Source organism: Pinus tabuliformis, chromosome 5_1 (genome assembly GCF_031772625.1).
Source record: "Pinus tabuliformis cultivar Carrire ecotype Pingquan chromosome 5_1, CPIR1, whole genome shotgun sequence".
NCBI classification, from domain to species: Eukaryota; Viridiplantae; Streptophyta; class Pinopsida; order Pinales; family Pinaceae; genus Pinus; species Pinus tabuliformis.
In genome coordinates, this window is record NC_142305.1 from 478,575,177 (window position 1) to 478,592,411 (window position 17,235).

The 17,235-nt window shown below is 32.8% G+C and overlaps 1 protein-coding gene across 2 annotated transcripts; it reads right to left on the minus strand.

Moving 5' to 3' along the window:
• Window positions 1-842: 842 nt before the first annotated feature.
• Window positions 843-3,080, minus strand: LOC149165589 (putative UPF0481 protein At3g02645). Of its 2 annotated transcripts, none has more exons than XM_089431170.1 (2): window positions 2,302-3,080; window positions 843-2,030 (listed from the first exon to the last, which is right to left on the minus strand). In XM_089431170.1, exons 1-2 carry the CDS (start codon window positions 2,919-2,921, stop codon window positions 1,013-1,015), a joined length of 1,638 nt encoding a protein of 545 aa, XP_089287296.1. In that variant the 5' UTR covers window positions 2,922-3,080; the 3' UTR covers window positions 843-1,012. The 2 variants fall into 2 exon arrangements, with proteins under 2 accessions (XP_089287296.1, XP_089287295.1); XM_089431169.1 differs by having other exon boundaries at window positions 844-2,069; window positions 2,302-3,077.
• Between the last annotated feature and the right edge of the window lie 14,155 nt (window positions 3,081-17,235).

Here is a 17,235-nt window from a genome sequence, read left to right on the forward strand (position 1 = left end):
AAAAATTTAATAATAAAATTTCAACAAAATATAATAAAATTTCAACAAAATTAACTGAAGTATAGTATGAATTAAAAAAAAGCATTATATAATTGTATAATTAATAATATAATTTCAACAAAATCATTAATAATAAATATAGTTATAGCCATCATTATTGGTATTACCTATTATGAAGTAATTTAATTTATATTCTTATTACATATTTGTTCTAAAATAATTTAATTTTATTTCTATTTAATATTTTATAATTTCATATTATTTATTTATTTCTTAATTAATTAAAAATAATTATACTATTTATGAAAAAACATTATATTCTGTTAAAATCAAAATTTTCAAGAACAGAAATACCTTTTTCTTTTAATTTTTTAATGTGTTTCTTTATTTTGATTTTGAAATTTAATAAAGATATCTTTTTCTTGTTTCTCACTTAGTTAAACCATTTTTCTTTTATTATTTTATTTTAATTATTTTAAAAATAACATATATACTTTTTACAGAGATAAAATAAAAAATTGATTTTAAAAAGACAACCACTTAAATTATATGAGTATAATTAGTCAACCACTTTAAATTAAATTATATAAGTATACTAGTTAGTCAACCACTTATATGATCATACAGATTTTATTAAATTTACATGAATAAAAACAACAATTCCTCAAAACACAGTAAGATAAAATAATTGAAAAGATGATTCCTTTATTTATTTTTTTCAATTAATTTTAACAATAACACATATTCACCTATCCTCCTTCTCTGTAGTCATTAACTTAATATTAAAAAACATAGGGTTAAAAAAATCCACTTAATTATTAAAATATGCAATGTAATTTTAATAAATCAGCTTTAATCAACCATTCAATAAATAACAATTTTTCATTACACTGCAAAATGTAACAATGAAGAAAATGAAATTTAGTCTTTGGCTGCTCAATTCCAACACAGAAAACCAAGGCTCAAAACACTGGAAGAAACAGTCCTGGAACAGTGCATTTGGCGCTACCTCTTAGTTATCCACTAAATAGGACTGGTCGAACCATTTTTTGCAATCATACACAGAGCAGAATGACTGCAAGCAAGTGACTGCCAAAAGAATGAGCGCACCTAGCAAAGAAAGGAATTTCCACGACCCAAATATGCGGTTGTTCACAAACTCTACCACTGTAACGTACCAGTTTCTATTGTAATATCGATTCACATCTTTGATAACTTTGTCCAGATACCCAACTTTTGTGAGACGAACGCACTTACCCATACCGTTCCACAGGTTCGCAACCTCTGCCTCCCCTTGCAGGTGGTTGCAAATAATCCCGCACTTTATCAACAGTCTCACATCTTCTTCGCTGTCGATCATCCCGTTCATGAAATCTGTGTATCGCGTGAAAACCAGTGCACCGGGCGCCGCGGAAGCCTCAAATGCCACCAGATTTCTGATAATTACCTCTGTATTACTGTCCAACTTTACCTTGGGGAGGTAAAGCGTGGCCGTCTTCTGATTGAAATTGATTGTCGTCAGGTCGCCAGAGGTTGGGGAAAATTTGATTCCAGCGGAATATAAATTGGCAACAGATGGAATATTCAGTTCGTCTCGCGTGGGCGGTATAATCTTAACAGATGATTCTTGTCCTTCCTCATCCCCTTTCCCCTCCTCGTCTCCCCCTACTTTTTCAACTTTCACAAGAACAGCCAAGGGTTTCTTAAGAGCTTTCAGAACTGGTAGATTCCCCACAGTGGAAAGCAGACGCAAGGGCAATTTCTTGGCAAGTTGCACAGGCCTCGTGTTCAGCGCTCGCCGGGGCAACCTTGTGAGAAATCGAATGGGTCCAAACTTAACAGAGGACAGAGTCTTCCACAAGGAACTGAAGCCCTTTGTAATGGTAGACATGTCTGCTGTAGCAGGCGCATCATTTCCTTTTGCCGTGGGATTTTGAGTGTGGAAAACTGGGACAATGGCGTAGTACAGCACCTCCAGCAAGTGCCCTCCTTCGTTTATGTAGAGATTTGAATTCTCTGGTAACTCGAAGCTGAAAGGCGATAACTCTTGACATACCAGCTTTAGCAGGCTGTCCACATGAAAAATTTCAAGAATGGAGATTTAAAATATTTCAGGAGATTTATTTTAAAGTGTGAAAATTTTGGCCGAAAATTAAAATTATGGAAATTTATTTTAAAGGCTAAAAATTTTAGAGAATTTTTTTAATTTTCAATGCGACTAATAAAATCTCCCTTCTTAAAAATATGAAAATTAACTCATCTACAAAATTTAACCACTAAAAATTTCCATATTTTCCTTACCTGCTAAGCCTCTGCTCGGCCTTGGCTCTAGATCCCAACTGCAACTCCAAAAGCTTCTGCAACAGAAATACCGGCACTTGATTTTCGAGCATCATCAGATCCCTGACAATGGAGTTGTGGACAGCACTAGCTGCCTTAGGGTCTAAGACTCGTCCCAAGTGTTTGACGTCCGACTGGGAGGTTTGGTCGTCGTGGTGCCTGACATAGAACTGCAAACACTCGAGAAGGAAGGCTGCGTCGAGAGCCATGAACCACGACAGGGTTTCTTCGTTATAGTCGATGAACTTGTGATAACAGCTTCGGATTTGCCAGTCCTGCTCCTTAATCTCCTTCACCACCACGGACTCAAAGCTGCCTAAGTCTTTGATTCTTTTCTGAAATCTGCGGGCAACTGTTAGTTTGTGGCGCTCCATATCATAGAGCTCAGGTCTCCAATGGTGATAAGGGCCGATGGAAACGCACTGAGGAACGTACGCTTCGGTTTTCACTGCCAGTAACTCTTTGGGCACATTAAACACAGATACGCGCAACTCTTTTTCCTCTTCTTCTTCTTGTATTCCGAGACCTTCCTTAACTTCTATAATCCAACCGTTCTCATCGATCCTGTCGTTGGAAGCCATTCTTGATGGTCAGGAACCAGAGGAAACACAATACTGGGAAAAACCTGAGACGGTCGACAGACTGCAGAGCCTTATATAGAGTTCATAAAATCCAGAAAACCTGATGCAGTGGCCACTGGCCTGTAAACAGGTGATAACACGTTGATACCGTGAATAATTGTGTTTTGGTATTCCACACGATGTTCACATGGCCTACGTTGTGACTGCTCTGTTTCCCCATCATTTTCTTCTTTTTTCAGCGGGAATCTCATCATAATAAAGTTGTTAAGATAAAGGTGAGGATAGTTATGATGAGTTATTATTTTTTAATATAAAAGAAAATTATGTTATTTGGAATTATTTTGCTAATAATATCCCAGTTGTTTTTAGTATGATTTTTTTGGAGATTTTGGTGACGGTTATTTCAGCGAGTAACATGCGGCAACAAATAAATCCTAAGCTATTGGGTATTTAAGACTTCTCAGAGTACATTTAGTCAACCTAAAATACATCTCGGCATGTGCATGGGCATGAGCATGAGCATGGCAAGCTATATTTAATTGATTTTTCAGTATTGACGTGACATCCATTCATATGGTAATACATACATGGGATAGCATGTATGATAGATGGTCCGCTTCTTTGCCGAACTTTCCGATAACCGCCAAAACAATCCCCATACCGTCCACGTTGCCATACGCCGTCAGCGCACACCAACGCAATTAAAGCATTAATGTATGGATCAGCGACTATTCTTAATTTAAATTTTGAATCTTCAAAATGCCGCGCATAGCTACATGACCACTAGAGAGGCAGGGTTTCTATGCCCTGGATTTTTGTCAAACATAGTGCCCCTGTTTCAGTGGCTCTGCTGTTTAGTGTGAATTGAACGCAGAACTCTGCAGGAAGGATATATTGAGTGCCCTCTGTGTAGCGCTAGCAGAGTTAAATTATATTGATGGGTTCAGGGATCGATCACACGGCGTGGAGATTATGAAAAAATAACGCTCTATGGATCATCCTCAGCTTTAGTATTGTCGTTCCCTAAGCGGCAGCGTTGAAGAATTCTTTGCTCTGCTGCAACGGATCGAGGCCACCAAGAGGCATTGCTAGACGAGAGATTATAACCCCACTTTTGCAATGATGTTTTTAATTGAGATATTCCTAGTTCGTTTGTATCTGTTGTTTATTGTAAGCTTATAATTTTAGATTAGTTTTCTATTCTCCTAAATTCTGTTAAGAAGTTCGGTCTGTTTGTGGGAGGTGTATGTGGACAGATTTAACATAAGAGAAAACATGTCTCTGTTAGAGCTCAATTTAAACTGTGAGATATAATTAAATGGACATATCTTTGTGGCTGTATATTAACCAAAAATAAACCTGTTTTATTTTATGGAATTTTAGATTTTCTTTTGCTTTTGCAAAATGTATTGCTTTCATGGGCATATAATCAGTATCATATTCATCAAAGTTTGAGAAAATAAACAACTTTTTTTTTAATATATATAATGTGAGATATTTAATGAATGGTAAAGGAATGGGTTTTAACATTAAAATTATAAAGTTGTTTCAATTTAATATATGTTATGACGATCTTGAACAACAGGATTCTCAGCAGACACGAAGGCTAAAAGGCTCTCAGATTCCATATAAAATCCATCATGAGTTATTCAAAACCGTATTATACCTGCCAAATTTATATAATTTGTTGTAAAATTCAAATTTTAATTTGAAATTCTATTTCTGAATTTTTTTTATATTTATTTTCACACTAAAATCTCTTTTAGCAAATCTAATTTTAATTTTAATATTTTTCTGTTTGGCGTTAAAAGTTACAAGATTTATTAATAAACTTATAGATAACTGGACGTTTATTTTGCACCCTTAAAACCATCTCATTGGTTACAAATAAAACTATTTCTTTTGTTATGAAAAGGTGTATTCTTATTTTTTAAATAGGTTAGTTTTTATGTTTTAAAATGTTATTATTTTTATATAATTAAAAAACTCATTATTAATTAATTATAATTTTTTATTCTTTTATTTTAATAGAATTTTTAAAGTATATTATTATATTGTATTTTAGCCATCTTATTTTTAAATTTAATATATTTACCTTAATTTAAGATACATTAAAAAAATACAAAAAATTAAAGAGTTTGATATAAGCAAAACTGATTCAGCTTAAATTTATTTTTTGAAATTGATTTCAAAACCTTAAATAGTGTGCAATTGAAAAATTAATTTATGTTTTGAATATTTTAATTTAATTAATATTTTTTCTATTAGTTAATTAATAATTTATTATTTATTAATTTATAGTTTATCCTTTAATAATTTAGTAGTTTATTTATTATTAATAATTCAAATTTTATAATTTATTAGTTTATTAATTATTAATAATTCAAATTTAATAATTATAAATTTTATTAGTTATTTAATATTTTATAAGTTGATATTCATTATAATTTTTTAACAAATTATTAATATTAATTGGTCTTATTAGACCTTAATATTTTTTTATCTTTTAGCAATAAATTAATATTTAATAATATTCTTATTAGTTATTAATACTTTAATAGTTTATTGTTTATAATTTAATTTTTAATAGTTTATTATTATTTTTTCTTTAACTTAGATCTTAATTATGAAATAAATAGATTTAATAATTCTAACCTCTAATATGAAATAAATAAATTTACTATTTTTAATAAGTTCTAACCTCTAATCCCTAACTTCTCTCGTGAGACCACTATTCTTAAAAAGGATTGGTACCTATTTATCTTCTTCTTTGCTCTTGTTTTATTGTTTTTAAAAACGATGTATGACAACTATGAAATATGCATTTAAAAATAATTAACTAATTATTATTATTAATTATTAATATTTTTTTATTAATATAAATATTGTTTTTATAAAAAAAATTTAATATAGATATTTATTAATATAAATATTATTTTTTAATAATCTATATTAATTAAGTTTAATTAATTAAACACAATGATTTATATTTTACTCAAGGACTAATATTAAAAACCTATGAATAACATTATACCCTAAGAATATGAACCCTTAGATTAATAAAATGAAGGGATTGATATTATAAACCAAAGAGATTTATTCTAAAAACCCAAGGAAATAATATTAGACCCAAGGGAAGATATCTTATAATTAAATATCCATCCTCAATATTTATATTATTAAATAAAGCAGAGGCGTATAGACAGATTTCTATCCCTAACACTTATACATTTGAGAGATGACAAAATGCAATAATTAAATGATGCAGAGGTGCTAATTTAAACAAATTGTTTAATTAACTAATCTCAGTGACGATAATAACTTTGCAGGGGCTATCAGGGAGATCAAAACTCAACCTAGCCTTACCCAGTATTTTTGTTTTATCTCAAATATATGAAGAATAACAAAAATGATTACACAAAGGAGACTCACATGAAAAAAAATGCTGCTAGAAATTGAAGCCATAAGCCTTTAATTATCTTCAAGACTTCCAAAACACAATAATGTCCTTGGTTCTATCAAAGTTTCAACCCTTCTTACTCGAAATTACGATGTATATATATATAGAGTGTAATTCAAAATTATCTAATGTTTTACAACCTTTTACATAAAATATGTTTTATCCAAAATAATTTGGATACTTCTAATTAATACAACTCAAAATAAAATTTTGGCATTGATTCAGAATTTTTACATTATTTTGTTGGAAATACTCAGAGACGGGTGAATTTTATTACCTCCAATGCCAACTTGTGATGAAGAACTACTGTTGTTGTAGTCATTCCTAAATGGTGAATCTGGACGTAGTGGGAATTAAATAGCTGGATGATTCAACAATTCTTTGTATTCTTCCTCTCTGAGTCTTGATCTTAATGCATATTTCTCTCGAGTTGACTTTGTGGTGGGGTACACCGGAAGATGGTAGGTGGGTCGCTCTTCATCACTAGAATTCGAATTTCAAAAAATATTGAATGTCATTAGTATAATATCAATGTTATTAGTAAGCACATCAATGCAATTAGTTTGTTGAAATTACATTATACCAAACAATTATTACCATCGTTGATCCAGGATTGCGGTTGGAAGATGCCATTGTTAGAGATAACGGAGAATATCCTAGAATAGTGAGAGTTGGTTCATGAGACCTCAGGATAGGAATTAATTTCTATTTCCTAGGTTATGGTTCTAACTTTCCTAGAACTATGATTACTATATAATGTGTGATGTACATGGATAATGTAGAGTGTTTTGTAGTGCCAGACTCTCCTGGTTCAGACTCTCTGTTGTAGAGCTGACTAGTGGGTGTTTTTTATTAATTCAAACATCTCTCTTTAACATGGTATCAGAGCGTCAGGGTCGAGGAATCTATACGCTGAGTAAAGAATCTGCTCGGCGTGCTTGAGTCAAAAGCAACGCATGGTTTGGGCACGAAATATCTGGAAGCATTCTCGGCACGATTGAAGGGTGGGATAGCACAAATCTGCGTTGGATAATCTGATAATCACGCCGACTGTGCAAATAAAAAAAGGGTTGCGTCTTGGTGGTGGTTGCTTGTTGATTTCCTTTGAGGTGGCTACCGAGAGAAGGTTGTGTGGAGGGCGAGGTTGCTATGGTGATCGTGGAGGAACAACCGCGTGGAGAAATGTCATGGAGTTCACATGCTTTAGGCCACATATCATTGATCTGGTGCCTCTAATCCGGTGCCATTGAATTGTGCAGAGTGGTGAGAAATGTTGTGTAAAGCGCGCAGATTGGAAGACATATGGTGACTGCTCATTTTTGTCTGCCGTGGAGGACTACCATGGTGAGTGCACATTGTGGTGAGGACTACCGAGTGTGCCTCGAAGTGGTGCAGTAGTCATGCGTTTAGCCAACGAGCCTATCCTTTCGCGGTTTAGCTCGACGTTCGACTGAGTTAATCCCATCTTGGTCGAGGGATTAATCAGAATCCATCTTCCCATCGATCTTGTGGGCGACCTCTTTGAAGGATTGGGTGTTGTCACCCTTTTTGATCTCATTGTTGGCCATCCTATCTCATCTTAGACCATCAACAGAGCCTCCATCCCCATGCCCTCATTGTCACAGTGGTTGAAGGAGGTCGTTGAAAATAGCAGAGATCGAACTGGGGGAGATTGTAAACACTGTCTTTCACAGTACCATCTCCCTTAGATATGAAAGATAGTGTTTACAATCTCCCCCAGTCCGATCTCTGCTGTTGTCAACGACCTCCTTCGACCACTGCGACAATGAGGGCATGAGGATGGAGGCTCTGCTGATGGCCTAAGATGAGATAGTATGGCCAACGATGAGATCAAAAAGGGTGACAACACCCAACCCTTCAAAGAGGTTGCCCACAAGATCGATGGGAAGATGGATTCTAATTAATCCCTCGACCAAGATGGGATTAACTCAGTTGGATGCCGAGCTGAACCACAAAAGGATGGGCTCACTCGCTGAATGCATGACTACTACACCACTTCAAGGCACAATCGGCAGTCCTCACCACTACGCACACTCACCACGGTAGTCCTCCATGACAGACAAAAATGAGCAGTCACCAGATGTCTTGCAATCTATGTGCTTTACACAACATTTCTCACCACTCTGCACAATTCAATGGCACCGGATTATAGGCACCAAATCAATGATATGTGGCCTAAAGCACGTGAACTCCATGACATTTCTCCACACAGATGTTCCTCCATGGTCACCACAGCAACCTCGCCCTCCATACAACCTTCTCTTAGTAGCCACCTCAAAGGAAAACAACAAGTAGCCACCGCCAAGACACAACCCTTTTTTTTATTTGCAAAGTCGGTGTGATTATCCGATTATCCAACACAGATTCATGCTGTCCCACCCTTCGACCGTGCCGAGAATGCTTCCAGATATTCCATGCCCTAACCATGTGTTGCTTTTGACCCAAGCGCACCAAGCAGATTCTTTACTCAGCGTATAGGTTCCTCGACCCTGACGCTCTGATACCATGTTAAAAAGAAATGTTTGAATTAATAAAAAACACCCACTAGTCAACTCTACAACAGAGAGTTTGAACCAGGAGAGTCTGGCACTACAGAACACTCTACATCGTCCATGTACATCACACATTATATAGTAATCATAGTTTGAGGGAAGTTAGAACCACAACCTAAGAAATAGAAACTAATTCCTATCCTGAGGTCTCGTGAACCAACTCTCACTATTCTAGGATATTATCCATTATCTCTAACAATGGCATCTTCCAACCGCAATCTTGGATCAACGATGGTAATAATTGTTTGGTATAATGTAATTTCAACAAACCAATTGCATTGATGTGCTTACTAATAACATTAATATTGTACTAATGACGTTCAATATTTTTTGAAATTCGAATTCTAGTGATGAAGAGTGACCCACCTACCATCTTCCCGTGCACCCCACCACAAAGTCAACTCGAGAGAAATATGCATTAAGATCAAGACTCAGAGAGGAAGAATACAAAGAATGGTTGAATCAACCACCTATTTAATTCCCACTACGTCGAGATTCACCAATTAGGAATGACTACAACAATAGTAGTTCTTCATCACAAGTTGGCAATGGAGGCAATAAAATTCACCCGTCTCTTTGTATTTCCAACGGAATAATGTACAAATTCCAAATCAGTGCCAAAATTTCTATTTTGAGTTGTATTAATTAGAAGTATCCAAATTATTTTGGATAAAACATATTTTATGTAAAAGGTTGTAAAACATTAGATAATTTTGAATTACACTCTATATATATACATTGTAATTTGAAGTAAGAAGGGTTGAAACTTTGATATAACCAAGGACATTATTGTGTTTTGGAAGTCTTGAAGATAATTAAAGGCTTATGGCTTCAATTTCTAGCGGCATTTGTTTTCATGTGAGTCTCCTTTGTGTAATAATTTTTGTTATTCTTCATATATTTGAGATAAAACAAAAATAGTGGGTAAGGCTAGGTTGAGTTTTGATCTCCCTAATAGCCCCTGCAAAGTTATTATCGTCACTGAGATTAGTTAATTAAACAATTTGTTTAAATTAGTACCTCTGCATCATTTAATTATTGCATTTTGTCATCTCTCAAATGTATAAGTGTTAGGGATAGAAATCTGTCTATACGCCTCTGCTTTATTTGATAATATAAATATTGAAGATGGATATTTAATTATAAGATATCTTCCCTTGGGTCTAATATTATTCAGTTGGGTTTTTAGAATAAATCTCTTGGTTTTATTATTTCCTTGGGTTTATAATATCAATCCCTTCAGTTTATTAATCTAAGGGTTCATATCCGTAGGGTATAATGTTATTCATAGGGTTTTTAATATTAGTCCTTGAGTATTAAAAAATAATATTTATATTAATAAATATCTATATTAAAAATTATTTATAAAAACAGTATTTATATTAATAAAAAATATTAATAAATAATAATAATAATTAGTTAATTATTTTTAAATGCATATTTCACAGTTGTTATACATCCTTTTTAAAAACAACAAAACAAGAGCAAAGAAGAAGATAAATAGGTACCCATCCTTTTTAAGAATAGTGGTGTCACGAGAGAAGCTAGGGATTAGAGGTTAGAACTTATTAAAAATATTAAATTTATTTATTTCATATTAGAGGTTAGAATTTATTAAAACTATTAAATTTATTTATTTGATAATTAAGATCTAAGTTAAAGAAAAAATAATAATAAAATATTAAAAATTAAATTATAAACAATAAACTATTAAAGTATTAATAACTAATAAGAATATTATTAAATATTAATTTATTGCTAAAAGATGAAAAATATTAAGGTCTAATAAGACCAATTAATATTATTAATCTGCTAAAAAATTATAATGATTATCAACTTATAAAATATTAAATAACTAATAAAATTTATAATTATTAATAACTAATAAACTATAAAATTTATAATTATTAAATTTGAATTATTAGTAATTAATAAACTACTAAATTATTAAAGGATAAACTATAAATTAATAAATAATAAATTATTAATTAACTAATAGAAAAATTATTAATTAAATCAAAATATTTAAAACATAAATTAATTAAATCAAAATATTAAAACATAAATTAATTTTTCAATTGAATACTATTTAAGGTTTTGAAATCAATTTATTTTTGAATCAGTTTTGCTTATATCAAACTCTTGAATTTTTTGTATTTTTTTAATGTATCTTAAATTAGGTAAATATATTAAATTTAAAAATAAGATTGTTAAAATGCAATATAATAATATACTTTAAAAATTTCTATTAAAATAAAAGAATACAAAATTATAGTTAATTAATTATTTAAAAATAATAATATTTTAAAACTCAAAAACTAACATATTTAAAAAATAAGAATACAACTTTTCATAACAAAATAAATAGTTTTATTTGTAACCAATGAGATGGTTTTGAGGGTGCAAAATCAACATCCATTTATCTATAAGCTTATTAATAAATTTGGTAACTTTTAAGGCCAAACAAAACACAATTTTTTAATTAGAAAAATATTAAAATTAAAATTAGATTCGCTAAAAGAGATTTTAGTGCGAAAATAAATATAAAAAAAAGTTCAGAAATAAAATTTCAAATTAAAATTCGAATTTTGCAAGCCTTTTGGCATACAAATTATATAAATTTGGGAGGTATAATACGGTTTTGAATAACTCACGATGGATTTTATATGAAATCTGAGAGCCTTTTAGCCTTCGTGTCTGTTGAGAATCCTGTCGTTCAAGATCGTCCTAACATATATTGAATTGAAACAACTTTACAATTTTAATGTTAAAACCCATTCCTTTACCATTCATTAAATATCTTACATTATATATATAAAAAAAAGTTGTTTATTTTCTGAAACTTTGATGAATATGATACTGATTCCATGCACATGAAAACAATACATTTTGTGAAAGCAATACATTTTGCAAAAGCAAAAGTTTTAGGCGAAAGAAAATCTAAAATTCCATGAAATAAAACAGGTTTACTTCTGGTTGAAATACAGCCAAAAAAATATGTCCATGTGAATTTTTTTAATTGTATCTCACAGTTTAAATCGATCTATGTTGTTTTCTCTTATGTTAAATCTGTCCACAGACACCTCCCACAAACAGACCGAACTTCCTAACAGAATTTAGGAGAATAGAAAACTAATTTAAAATTATAAGCTTACAATAAACAACAGATACAAACGAAATAGGAATATCTCAATTAAAAACATCATTGCAAAAGTGGGGTTATAATCTCTCGTCTAGCAATGCCTCTTGGTAGCCTCGATCCGTTGTAGCAGAGCAAAGAATTCTTCAACACTGCCACTTAGGGAACGACGATGCTAACGCTGTGCAGAGCACTCAATATATCTGCAAAATTCTGAGTTCATTTCACACTAAACAGCCGAGCCATTGAAACAGGGGCACTATGTTTGACAAAAATCCAGGGCATAGAAACCCTGCCTCTCTAGTGGTCATGTAGCTATGCGCGCCATTTTGAAAATTCAAAATTTAAATTACAAATAGTCGCTGATCCATACTTTAATGCTTTAATTGCGTTGGCCTGCGCTGACGGCGTATGGCGACGTGGACGGTATGGGGATTGTTTTGGCGGTCATCGGAAAATTCGGCAAGGAAGCGGACCATCTCTCATACATGGGACCATGTATGTATTACCATATGAATGGATGTCACGTCAATACTGAAAAATCAATTAAATATAGCTTGCCATGCTCATGCCCATGCACATGCCGAGATGTATTTTAGGTTGACTAAATGTCCTCTGAGAAGTCTTAAATACCCAATAGCTTAGGATTTATTTGTTGCCGTAACATGTAAGGGGTAGACTTATTCAGCTAGTAGTACTTAAGGGGCCAGGCTTTTCCTCATTCTAGATATTTTTTAATCATGGTCATCAGCTTATATCTTTATATTTCAGAAAAACAAACTCTTAACCCAATAGAAAGCAATTATTTGCCAAGCCATATTATATTATAATTTTATAATTTTATTTATAATATTTAAATTATTTAATAAATATTTGGAAAAATTAAGTTTTATGGAGCGGAGATGCTCATTCTATGGCCCAATATGAGGGGATGTGTAAGTTTGTCCATCTGTCCATCCATGTCCCTTTAAAATAGACAAACAATGTCCACTAGAATTAAAAAAAAAATTGAATATATTGTAAAGTGGGAATCTCATCATAATATAGTTGTTAAAATAAAGTTGAGGATAGTACTATATTAAAATAAAGGTGAGGATAGTTAGCATTAGTGAGTATTTTTTAATATAAAGAAAATTATGTTATTTGGAATTATTTCGCTTGTAGTACTTAAGGGGCCAAGCTTATTCAACTAGTAGTACCTAAAGGGTCAGACTTATTTAGCTAGCTAGTAGTAAGTAAGGGGCCAAGCTTATTCAGTTAGTGGTACCTAAAGGGCTAGGCTTATTTAGCTAGTAGTACATAAGGGGCCATGTTTATTCAGCTAGTGGTACCTAAGGGGCCATGCTTATTTAGCTAGTAGTACATAAGCTTATTTAGCTAATGGTACCTAATGGGCTAGGCTTATTTAGCTAGTAGTACATAAGGGGCCAGGCTTGTTCCCCTAGTAATACGTAAGGGGCCAGGCTTTCCCTTAAGCTTTCCCTCATTCTAGATATCTCTTGATGAGGGTCATTATCTTATATCTTTATATTCCAGAGAAACAAACTCTTAACCAAATAGAAAGAAATTATTACCCAAGCCATATTCTATTATAATTTTATTTATAATATTTAAATTATTTAATAAATATTTGGAAAAATTAAGTTTTATTGAGCCGAGAGGCTCATTCTACAACTACAACCCAGCATGAGCTGATGTGTAAGTTTGTTCGTGCGTTCGTTCATTCCTCTTTAAAATAAAATTATGTTCTAAATAGAAAAATAATGTCCACTATAATTAAAAAAATTGAATATGTTGTAAAGTAATTAGATGTAAACAAATTGTGTACACATTGTATTTTGCACTTTAAAAAACTTTGCATGTGAAGAAATTTGGTCCCTCTTAAGATAGATCTATACTGGGTATAATGAAATAATCTCATAATGTTTTATTTAAGCTAGTTAAACATGTCCAGTAAAAAATATAATTATGTAAAAGATTAAAAAAGATTGTGTTTGGTTAAATTCAACCAATTATATAAATTTTTGTATAAATTTAAATGTTTATATTTGATTGGTTCATATTTATATTAATAATAAAAATTATTTTAAAGATTATTATTTATTTAAATTTTCATATAATATATAATTGATATTTACATTTTTTTTTCCCAAAAAAAATTGTATTTTCATGCCAATTTAAAGACAAATACATTTTTTATATGTAAATGGATGTGCTTTCACTAAGATCTACCCAAATCTATAGTGGTAATATAAAAGGGGAGCCACCCAAAAAACCCTAAAACTATAAAATAAAAAATACTAAAAAGCATATCAAACAAGATAGTAGCTAAAAAAACTAGCCAAAGTTTAAACACATACTACTCAAATGTCCCAAATAAAACATACCCAAAACAGGCCTTTGTAACAAAAATGTAGTATAGTGATGTGTGGTTTGACAGTAAGTCTACTTGGGCGAAGCCTGGGAGACTGTAGTTCAAATCTCATTGAGTACACTGGCTTGCTGTGGTGGATGCTCGAGAAGCAGATTCCCACCCCCGCCTTGGCGGCACGAGAGTCTCACTTTGCTAAAACCATAGGATCTTAGTATATTGACTTGCACGTAGTTGGATGTACTCTTGGTGTTATAGTGGCAGCTACGAGGATTGATCCTGGGTCTCCCATAGATTAGGACTGGCAATTACTGATTCACTATGTGGTTAAAAAAAGAAAAAAGAAAAAAGTATAGTGATGTGTGGTTTGATGGTAAGTCTACTTGGGTGAAGCCTGGGAGACCATAGTTCAAATCTCATTGAGTACACTAGCCTGATGTGGTGGATGCTAAAAGCATAGGATCTTAGTATATCGACTTGCAGGTAGTTGGATGTACTCTTGGTGTTATAGTGGCAGCTACGAGGATTGATACTCAGTCTCCCATATATTAGGATTGGCAGTTACCGATTCGCCATGTGGTTAAAAAAAAAAATGGGCAGAGGTTCCACAAAACCCATGGCAAACCCCATACAAAACAACGCCAAAGGAATCAACGACATAGTCAGACCTGGCACTAACGCCATCTATAAATCTAGGTTTCGATAAGCACTACTGTTAAAACATTATAGAATTTAAATGAATATTATTAACAATTTTACATTGAAATGAATATTATTAACAATTTTACATTGTTGCGAGGGAAAAATTACAAAATAGTAGGATGCTAATAAGTTACATGTGAATAGAGTTATTTAGTAAGTATACTCTGTTGTAGATACAAATAATGAGGCAAAATTATATTATTACAGAAAAATAAATTGAAGTAGGAATGTTTCTTTGGTATGGGCTTTGGTTTGGTCCAGAACCATGGTGGTGTGAATCACATGACATTTGTTGTAATAGGGGAAATTTCCTTGTCCTACTTCTTTTGACGTGTTGGAGGGCTTAATACACAAGAAGAATTTGAGGAGTGATGAACACGTGTGCAATGTGTTTCTCTGCAAAGTGTTTGTCGAAACGTTTGATCGAGATCTTCGTGAGTGGTGTGGGATCATCTGTAAAATGTTTGACGTAATCCTTTGGCCAATCTTGGCTTCAAGGACTATTTTGAATTTCTTGAATTGTTTCCTTAAGATGAATCCTTTGTCTGCAGATCCTAATGCCATCTAATTTAAGACTGGTTTTGGGAACTTAGATATCCAAAAATTCCCAGTTTTCATTAAAACTTTGCTTGGAAAGTCCCTTTACTTTATGGTCAGTGAAGGGGATTTTTTTTTGCTGATAGACGGTATACATTTGCTGATAGGTACCCCTGTAGGGGAGATGAGACTCCTTTTGAAAGTGAGGCAATTAAAATAAAGAAATAATCTTGATGATTATGGCATCAAGAAAGATGCCTCTATTTCCCTCTTGGTATGTCTAAATGGAGGTGGCAGAGGAGGTGGGACATCTTGAGCATCAAAACCCTTTTCATTCAAAGATGCCCTGAAGCCAAGTTCTAGCTCCCATCCCCCTAAGGATCTTTCAGGTCCAAATTTTGTGGTGGATTATTCAGTAGAGACCCCAACACTCCAAATGAATGAGATTTTTACTAAGATTAAGATAATGGATTATCAATGACGAGCGATTATCTACAGGTTCAATGGTTTTTGGTCCCCAACAAAAGGACTCAATGCATGGGTTCACCAGAAATGGAGCCATATTTTGGATTTGCTATTTTGTTCCAAAAGATATTTTGTAGTGGTCTTCAAGGACCTCAAAGACCGACAATTGCTTTTCGATTAGGGGCCCTAGTTCTAGGGCCATGCAGGTCTTTCGATTCAACGATGGTTCTCAGAGTTTAACCCCCTATCCATGAAGTCTTTAGCTACTACGGTATGGATAAGGCTCCCTAACTTAACCCTCCATTAGTTTTGTCCAGACTTTCTCGAAGCTATTAACAATTCAATTGGTCACTTCATCAAATAGATGGTGAAATATTGGCAAATGGGTTCATTTCATTCGTCCACATTTGTGTTGAACTATATTTAAGTCAATGATTACGAGGTAAATAAATTTAAAGTGGGATGGCAATGAATATCTTCAACCTTTGGATTACGAAAACACAACATTCACATGTATAATTATCAGTCGCCTGAACATCTTCATAATGCATGCCCTGTCTCAAAGGGGTTATCCGACTCCCTAGAGCCAAAGGGTAGGATGAAAAGGTAGTGCAACAAATGTCAAGAACTCAACAAGTCATAAGAAGGATTGTTCTCAACAACAGAAGACAAATTCTGATGCCTCAACTTCTCAAAATCTAGTTTAGATCCCTATGGTTCTCCCTCATCCCTTAGCAGAAGAGAATCCTCCAAAAAAAGAGACTAAAAGAGCATCAATAATAATAGTGTCTACAATAAGCAGGCATAAGCACTTCCTTGAGTTTGACTTGTCAAATAGTGATAAAGAAATTCAGTGCTCTGTTGAGCTGACAATGATGGAGTTTTCTAAAAAAATGAGGATATGACTTTATCATCAGTTGTAACTGATAATTCTACTGGCTAGGTTGATGTACGTAGGAGAAAGGGGGAAAAAGAAAAACATTTGAACAATTTTGGTGCTTGATGCTAGAAAATGTTGAAGATGCTTTTTATGTAGGGAAAACCATGTAACCTTGTTTTACTAAAGT

Excerpts from the sequence above, each read along its gene's own strand:
- LOC149165589 (XM_089431169.1), bottom strand. The coding sequence starts at position 2,921 with ATGGCTTCCAACGACAGGATCGATGAGAACGGTTGGATTATAGAAGTT. Across the intron at positions 2,070-2,301 it reads GCCGAGCAGAGGCTTAGCAG|CCTGCTAAAGCTGGTATGTC; the intron begins GTAAGGAAAATA and ends TCATGTGGACAG.